The 8,814-nt window shown below is 51.0% G+C and overlaps 1 protein-coding gene across 1 annotated transcript; it reads right to left on the minus strand.

The window, feature by feature from the left end:
* Window positions 1-886: 886 nt before the first annotated feature.
* On the minus strand, window positions 887-8,548 carry MYMK (myomaker, myoblast fusion factor). The gene is made up of 5 exons (XM_005494108.4): window positions 8,414-8,548; window positions 5,997-6,111; window positions 3,384-3,532; window positions 2,482-2,598; window positions 887-1,494 (listed from the first exon to the last, which is right to left on the minus strand). Exons 1-5 carry the CDS (start codon window positions 8,546-8,548, stop codon window positions 1,348-1,350), a joined length of 663 nt encoding a protein of 220 aa, XP_005494165.1. The 3' UTR covers window positions 887-1,347.
* Window positions 8,549-8,814: the final 266 nt, after the last annotated feature.

The raw sequence follows: 8,814 nt of genomic DNA on the forward strand, positions 1-8,814 counted from the left end.
ATCAGAGCACTTGAACCTGATTTTTGGGGCCACCATAAGCAGCCCTCACATAGCAGAGAGCTCCAGTAGCGTGCAAGCAATGAGGAAAGCCTTGCATGTAAATCCTGAGAGCATCTTGTAAACATCCTGGGGGCTGGATGCTGGGAGGGAATGGAGCTGTGTGGTTTAGGTGCTGGGGAACCCTTTGCAAGCTCTCTGCCAGCTCAGCCTCTGCATGCAGCTGCATCAGCTGTGCCACCACTTGCCAGTGACTCTTGGATGCTTGGGGATTCATAATTCATTTCTATTTTTGTTGGAAGCTCATTCAGTTTTGGTTGTTGCCCCGTCGCAGGAAGTTGCTCTGATGAATGACTGGGGTGGATTTCTCTTCCAGAGGAACCCAGGCTTAATGTGGGCTTTCTGTGGACATCTCTGTATATCAATACTGCTCTAATTGTCCATGACATATAGTCTTGGCCTTTTTCCCAGACAGTCTAAATAAATCATACACTTCTGCTATAGTAAATAGTCTGTTAGAGGAGATGTTATAGGCTTACAGCCCTCCCCCCTCCCTCCAGGAGCTTCTTTTCTCTGCCTCTCATTTTCCATGTACTTTCCATACCAATGAGGCACCTGCTGCCTGTGCCTGCAGGTCTGCAAGGACAAAGTGCCCAGTGTTGCAGGGCCCTGCAGGTTTGAGGGGCTGTGGTGGCCGTGCCCAGAGCTCTGCTGTGGAATTGGCATCTGCCCCTGACTGAGCTGAGTGGAGCTGGATAGTTTCCCATCCCGCTGAAGAAATGCTGGCATTGCACATTAGCAAGGTTTTTGTTAGCATATATTATTTGCATCAAGAGAATGCATAAATAAAAAAGTTAATATCTCACAAAAAAATACAGTTTCTGTTAATTGGGTGTCACAAACCAAGCTTTGTGTGCACAGCAAACCTGCACGGAGGGCACAACTTGGGTCCTGCCATGTCAGAGCATGGGACAGCCCAGGAGAAGGTGACATGGCTGGGAGGGCAGGGGTCTCCTGGGGCAGGGGACAGGTCACAGCCCAGCTGAGTGCTCCTCCAGGGAGAACAGGGATATGTACCAAACTGGGAGTGCAAGCTTTGCTAGGGCTGGTGGTGGAAAGGTGAATCACAGGATGGTTTGGGAGAAACCTTAAAGCCCATCTTGTTTCAATGCCCATGGGCAGAGACACCTTCCACTAGGCCAGGTTACCCAGGGAACTTCCCAGGGGAGAAAATCCCAGAGCAGGCACGGAGCTGGTGGGAAAAGATACCAAGGAAAACGCAGCACAGGCAGGCATTTTCCTTTTGGCTGCATCCTCCATCACCGGGGCAGGAACATGCTGCCCGTGGGCTCAGACGCAGCAGCAGAGCGTGGAGCAGTCCAGCCTGGCGGGGGTCCCGGCACTCCCAGCCTTCTTGTTCTCCTTGGGCAGCAGCAGCACGAGGGCCATGGCCAGGGCACAGTGGTAGAAGCTGTGCACGTAGGTGTAATCCCACTCCTGCGGGCAGGGAGAGCGCCGTGAGAAGCGGGAGCAGCAGGGCCGGGGACATTAAATTTCTACAAGTAGCCAAAAGGAAGGGGATAAAAAAGATTCCTGAACCTTCTGCCTCCCTTTGCTGTCAGAGAAGAAAGGATTTCCAGTGAAAAAAGAACCCTAAAGCAAAGGGGATTTAACACGTTCTAATTTGCACATTTCCCGATTCTTGAATGAAGTGTTTCATTACCCCGCAAAGGACGCGGCGGCGAGGCCGGGGCGCGCGGGGAGGCGGCTTCTGCTAAGTGACATTTTTATGTTCTGCTAGAATTTGCAATTACTAAATGCTTTGAAAAATAATCCTTGGGGATGCCTGTGAGGTTGTATCTCGCAGCTCCCAAGGCACAGAGCAGCCGTAACGGCGGGGCTGAGCGCAGGCACGGCCGGCAGCTGTGTCGGGGGGTTATCGCCTGCCCGGCGGGACCCTTCCCAGCAGGATGGGGGGACTGGCCAGCAGCAGGAGGAGAAGGATATAAACACAGCATCGAGTGCCCCTGGGAGTCACTGAGAGTCTTTTCTTTGGCGTGAGCCAGCTCTGGATCCGGCCATGCCTGGGTTGGATCCAGTCCCTGCCGCGTCGCTGTGAGGTGTCCTTAAGTCACCCGTGCCCAGTTTCCAAAAATCCCTGCTCGCGCTTGACAAAGCCATTCTGAGGACCACGTGTGCCTGAGGAAAGCACATCCCCTGTCCTTGTCACTCACTGAAGGGGGGAAAAGAGACAGAGCATCACCCTGTGTGCCACTTGCTGTCACACCTGCTCTGAATGGATCAGGGGATGGGGACAAGCATGGAGGGACCCTTGTCCCCAGCATGCCACCCCTGGAGCCCCACGCTTGAGCTGAGTTTTGTGCAGGGCTGGATGCAGCCCAGTGGTGTGAGTGGGGCTGTCCCTCTCTTGGTGATGTCCCTCACACCTTGCAGAGTCAGGAAGGGTGAGTGTCACACAGGTACCTCAAAGAAGAACCTCAGCATCAGCGCCAGCGCCCCGAAACAGAAGCCAGGACCGATCTGTTGGGTGTAGACACTCTTGTCAGGATAGAGCCCTTTCTTCTCCTTCATCTTCTGCAGCTGGGAGGAGGGAGAGAGCACACCAAGTGGATTCACCTGGATTTAGCTGGCTGCTCCGCCCTCATTTCTTGTAATAACACTGTTTTTTTTAATATTCAGCCCCAAAGCCAGCTCAGGGAGAGTGTGCCCTCACAAACCAAGCTGTGGGAGAGCAGATCCCAGCACAGCATCTGCAGGCTGGATGATGCAGGGTGCTCCCATGCCTTGGTCTCCTCCTTGCCCATCCTCTCCCCGTGGTGGCCACTTGCTTTTAGCTGCTGGCTTAGTGACAGTTCATAACTGAGACTTGCATCACTGTATTTCCACCATGTTTGGCATCATCTTTCTGCAATTTTTATCCCATCACTCCTGCAGTGGCTTCTCCACCTCACTCCCAGCTGGGTCCACAGCACAATGGGGCACAGACTGCAGCACTGTGCCCAACTGTCCCAGCTGGATTCAGGCAGACTGCAGACAGATTCCTCCCCACTTTATCACTGTGGTTTTATCCACATCTTCCCCGGATCTGGGGCAGTTTACCAGATCCCTCTGCCTCTGAATAGCTGTAAAAACTCCATAAATACGTTCCTCCTGATTAGAAATGCAGGGACAGCAGATGTGGTAGATTGCTCAGACCGATCGAATCTGGCATTTATCACAGAGGCTGCTGTCTGCCTTCTGCTCAGGTTGAAGGAGAAATCACTGTGAGGCTGAGAGCCGCACCTTGAGGAGGAGGAAATCCCTGGCATGGGTTCAGCCCTTTCCCCAGCAGGAGCACCCCACAGAGCCCGTCCTGCCCCACGTACCCATCTGACCGTGATCACCAGCACGGCCGTCCCGATGGGGCCCGAGTAGACGCCGTAGCCCCAGCGGTCGTGGTAGATCCTCACGGCGATGGTGAGGACTCCAAACATGATGAAGGTCGATCTCTTGGGCTCGTCAAACTCTGCCAGGGCTGAGGGACAGGGAAGAGGAAGCACCAGATCACAGCCCCTATTTTTCAGCTGCTTCCCTAAAGCCTTTCTGGGGTCTCTCCCCCCCTGCGCCGGGGTTGTATTAATGTCTGGTTTACTCTTCTCATGTCACACTGCTGGGGAAACTGAGGCACATGGGGCAAAGCAAACCATCCTGAGGCATTTGAGTGGTGGATCCAGGAGATGATTGTTGGGGTTTTATTTCAGTATTGCATGGGGAGGGAGCTTAAAGGAGATTCCCTACCCAGAGAAGCTGTGGCTGCCGCATCCCTGGAAGTGTTCCAGGCCAGGTTGGATGGGGCTTGGAGCAACATGGGATAGTGGAAGGGGTCCCTGTCCATTGCAGGGGCTGGAACAAGATGATCTTTAAAATCCTTTCCCATTTTAAACCACTCTATGATTTCCCTTTTCCTTGCCCCAGAATTCAGAAGCGATTGCAAAAACCCTCATGCCCTGTGAGCCTACAATCAGCTCTTGAGTTCATCCTGCATCTCCAGCCTTCCCAAACTTGCCAGCTCGCTCTGGCACGGGCTCCACCACCCCAGAGCAGTGGGGCTCCCCCACTGATGCCATGGGGTCCCAGCTGCCCGGCACCTGCCTGGGCTTTGCAAGCTGGAAGTCGCCAGCGTGAGTAAATTATTAGAGGCTTTTGTTTAGCACAGAATGGGGTAATAACTGATAAAAGTTATGGATCCCAGTGGGCTCCATGCTTTTCCAGCTTGCACAGCTGTGTTATGGCTGTCCTGGATTTGCATTCCGGGAAGTTTGCCCGAGGGTCTGCGTCCGCACATGTGCACTGGGGCTTTACAAGCCACAGTGAGAGGCTTCCCTGGGCTTCAGTCACCACACCTTCCATGTCCTTGGATCGTGCTTTTATAGGGAGTTTGGCTAAGGGATAATGTCCGCATGTTAATCTCTGTTGTTTCCCAGAGGGTCAATATTTTAAACCTCCTAGTCCAGGATTTGTATTTTTTTGCGAGGTTTCTGAACGCAGTAATGAAGCAATCAAGCTGAATTTTGCTGCAAGGAGCCAAAGTGTCTGGATCAGCTCTGACCTACCCTGACACTGCTGTTATCCACTGAAAATGCCCTTTGGAAATTATTTGCCTTGTTGCCTTTTCTAGCTGAGCAGAGAGAGCACTGAGGTGCCCTGGGCAGTGGGGGAGCCCCCTTGGGACTCACATTTTGATGAGACAGAGCCATTTCTAAGGGTAATATTTTCCCCACATATTTTTCCCTGCATGGTAAATTGATCCTATTGCATGCCCTGGAAGGGGGATGCTCCTGCATCCCCACAGGATGAATTTACCCAGCTGAGGGGTGTTACCCCTGCCTGTTCTGGGCTCTGAGGCTGCAGGAACCCCATCCCTGCTGGAGATCCTGCACCATCCCTGTGGGAGCAGAGGGGAAAATCCTGTGGCCATTTTGGGGCTGACTTCAGCTTATCATGGGGAGAAATGGGAACTCTGTCTGGAGTAGGCACTGGTTAGAAATAGTCCAAATTTTCAAGCAAAACCTTTGTTTGTTGGAACATCTCTCTCCCCTGACCCAGCTCTCTTCTCCTGCCATCAATAATCACATCCTTCCAAAACTCATGGTGACAAAATGGGAAAATGATAGGTTTGAACTTTTTGTCTTCCTCATTTTTTTTTCTGTTTCTATTATATTTTGTTTTGGTGGCAAATAAGGAACAAAATGAGGAAAAAGAGAGTGAAGCAAATGTGGGGAAAAGGAAAACTGAATAACAGGGCAAGGGGTGGGATTTATAGTAAAAAGGAAGTGAAATAAATTTCTGCTTTTTCTAAGCAGATCGAATGTTCCCATCAGCCCAGCCCAGGCTTTTGATAAACCAGGAAGTTATATTTGTTTTGATTAAACCACTTTGATTCTCATGCTACCAAGGGAAGTGGGAGATTCTGCATTTCTTAATGCCCCTGAGTGAGGCAAGACAAGCTGATAGGCCTGATGTGGAGAAAATGAGGAGAAATAGGAAATTCCCTGGTATATGAGGTTTCACATTCAGTCATCTCATAGTCTTGTCCTTCCTTGAACTGCAGCACAAGGCTGCCAGTGTGTTACTGTCATTTGAAACAGAGGACATGTGTGAGAGCTGGTGCAGGCAGAGGAACACCTGAACAACAGCACCAGCAGGTGCCTCTTCATCTCCAGGAAAAAAATGTCCCCAGCCACCACTCAAGACAGTTCCATGTCTGGACCCCACCGATTACAAAGACTTTCCAAGGTGTTAATGATACAAAACTGGATTCATCCAGAGCACAGACTGACTTCCACAAAAGACAATTTCAGTGGCAGCTCAGGTGGAGCTCAGAGCGAGCGGCATTTCTGGGGACTGTCCCCACTGACGGTCCCATCAGCCATCCTGACCAGTCCAGCCTTTCCTGCCACTGGTGCAGCTCTCAGGAGCCACAGCAGACCAGTTCTTACCCATCAGGGACACCCAGATGGACAGGGCTGTTCCGTAGATGCTGAAGTACTCCAGGATGTCGTAGCGCATAAAGCACAGCACTGATAACCCGGGGCCGTCACAAAGGTGGTAAAACTATTCAAAAAGAAAAAAAAATATCAGAAAACCAGTTTCTTACTCACATACCAGTAAGGTAAAGGCTCTATCAACTGGTTTGAAATAGTGTAGCTGCTGAGAGGATGGCCAAAACAGTGTCAGCTACAGCAGGATCACTGATATGCAGTAATGAATATATTTGAGTGATAATGTCATCGTTCCCAGTTGCAAATTGCCCAAGAATCAGCATTCTTCTCTTTTAGTACAAACTAAGACAGGCTTTAATTTGCCTCTTGGCCAGAATTTGCAATCTGATGACCAAGCTGCTTTGAGCTGGGCGCTGGGGGACGGCCTCTCCAGCAGAAGGAGGACTCTGGGGTTGTGGTTTTAATTGCGAAAGATTCTTGTAAAACAATTCAGAATGAGCGTCCTGATGAAATGTGTATGTATGCCAGGTCACTGTCCAGGCTAAACAGGGTTTATATGGCCAGACTCTGAATGCTGGGGAATTCACTCATTAGTGCATTCCCTTAAAAACCACCAGTTCCTGCCCATTAACTCATTGATTATGTTATTTGCAAAAAACCCCATTGTCATGCAACATAAACGAAGACCACTCCAAGAGACCTTTTCCAGTGCAATCAGAGGAATGCTCCCAGTGTTTGCCTGGCTCTCTCCCTTTCCTGCCAGCCCTCAGCCCTGCAGGTTTTGCAGTGGCAGCACCAGGCAGCTCTGCTGTTCCTGAAGAAGTCCCTGCTCCGCTTGGCCGGGCGCCCTTGGAACGCTGCTCGCTGTCACGGCCCGGTGGGGATGCTGATATAATTTATAATGGGAATTGCTGCGAGCCCTCTGGCTGCCTGCAGCTTCTAGAAAAGATTGCACCACGGCTGTAACTCTTCTCCCTGCTTGAGATTGGGCTCGGGGAGTCTGGAGCCCGGGGGGAAGAAAGGGTGGAAGGAAGAGCATGTTCCTGGCACTCGTCTGCCACGGCCATGTGCTTTCACTGCTCTGTTCAGCTCTCCTGCTGGAGGAGGAGTGGGATGCTACAAAAAATGCAACAGCAGCAGCTGCTGCCCTTCCAACCCCCTCCCCACCGCACTGGCAGCTGCCTCTCCTCCTTTGCCTTCTTTCCCTTCCCCACTCAGGGAGATTTTGCTTCTTCAATCTCTTCAGAGAGGACCTGTTCCACCTCCCATCGAAACCCGTGCCAATTTTCCTACTGGCTTCTTGAGGAGGTGGAGCAGACACAGACCCAGTGCAAAATGAATTTGTAGATGTCTGGCTTCCCTGGGGAGCTGGGGTGGGGGGCTCGGGGATGTTTTCATATGAACGGCTCCTGTAGTTTTTATTGAACTGGCAGAATTTCTCCCCCTGCCTTGTGCTTTCATCAGCTCAAATGGTCAAGGATGTTCTGTGGATCCTTAATAGGAGACCCAGCTGATTTTGAGCCATGTGGAAGAGCTTTTTACACTGGGAAGATCCTTTCTCTACTCCCTGCCTCAGTTTCTCTGTACAAGGAACGTGCCAGCCCTCATGAGATGCCTTGAGGTGGATGAGGATTATTGGGAAATTCAAATCAGCTGGGTTGCTGAGCTATTTTCTTCATATTCTTTAGCAGATCACTGAAATGTAGTCGAAGAGGAGATTTTTTTCCAGTGGGAATGCTGCTTTGGGTGCTCAGCTGGTGTCTGTATGGACTCACTTAGCAAGGATACAAAGCCCAGGGCTGGGAGCAGGAATAGGAATGTTTTATATATGTACAGATATTTCTTCACTAGTTATTTCCACACAAAGGAAGGCCACGGAAACAGAGCCTGGTAAAAGACACATTTCAACCCACAAAGGGTTAATAATTATTATATTTCAGCCTGTTTTAGTCTCTCCTTTCCCAATGCAGAAACTCCCCTAACTCCAGCATTGCTCCCATCCCCAGCTGGCAATTGCAAAATCAATAATTTGACTACTATGTGCTTTTGGCTAAAATGACAGAGGCAGAGCAAGAGATTCTGGAGGCAATTTAAAGCCTAAATTCAGCATGGCCACTTAGCAGCTGTAAAACAAAGAGAAAAGCCAGCTCCAAAGCATTGCAAATCAGTCAAGGCTCTTTGCACCCAGACCTTCTCCCTAATCTCAGCCATAAAACACCACTAAATCTCTGTAAGGCCACACTGTAGGACATCCTAAACTGGAGAATCAGCTGCTCAGCACCACACACAGTGGGAAATAACTGAAAATGGATATTTTAGGGGTTGTGCTGGCTGCTCTTGGGTGAATCAGCTTCTCAGGGGGGCATTAGGGAGCATAAAACATGCAGGGAGAGGGGAAATGGAGAACTTCTTACCGCCACGAAGAACATTGTGAAGAAATAAACCATGGCTTCCATGTGGAAACGCCGCTTGGCCGCGATGCTGATGGTGGGGAGGAAGACCAAGGAGCTGAGGGTGGGCAGAAGGAGCTTGGCCACCAGCGAGCCCATGGGTGCCTTGTGGGCCAGCAGCTCCTGGGAGCAGGGCAGGAATGGTGGAGGGAGCAGTGGGGAGTGTGCTTTAAAGTTTAAATGCCCTCGTGGCAGGGAACAGCTGCCACCGCCACAGCCCTCGCTGCTGCCTCATCCCAAATTCCTGACACAGCCGGTGGCTCCGGGCAGCAGATGCTCTGTGCCCCCAAAACTGGCCTGGGTGTTTCTAAAGGGGGAAAAGGGAATGTTGTCCTTGCACGCCTTGTGCTGGGTGTTGGATTTGG

This window comes from Zonotrichia albicollis, chromosome 21 (assembly GCF_047830755.1).
Source record: "Zonotrichia albicollis isolate bZonAlb1 chromosome 21, bZonAlb1.hap1, whole genome shotgun sequence".
NCBI classification, from domain to species: Eukaryota; Metazoa; Chordata; class Aves; order Passeriformes; family Passerellidae; genus Zonotrichia; species Zonotrichia albicollis.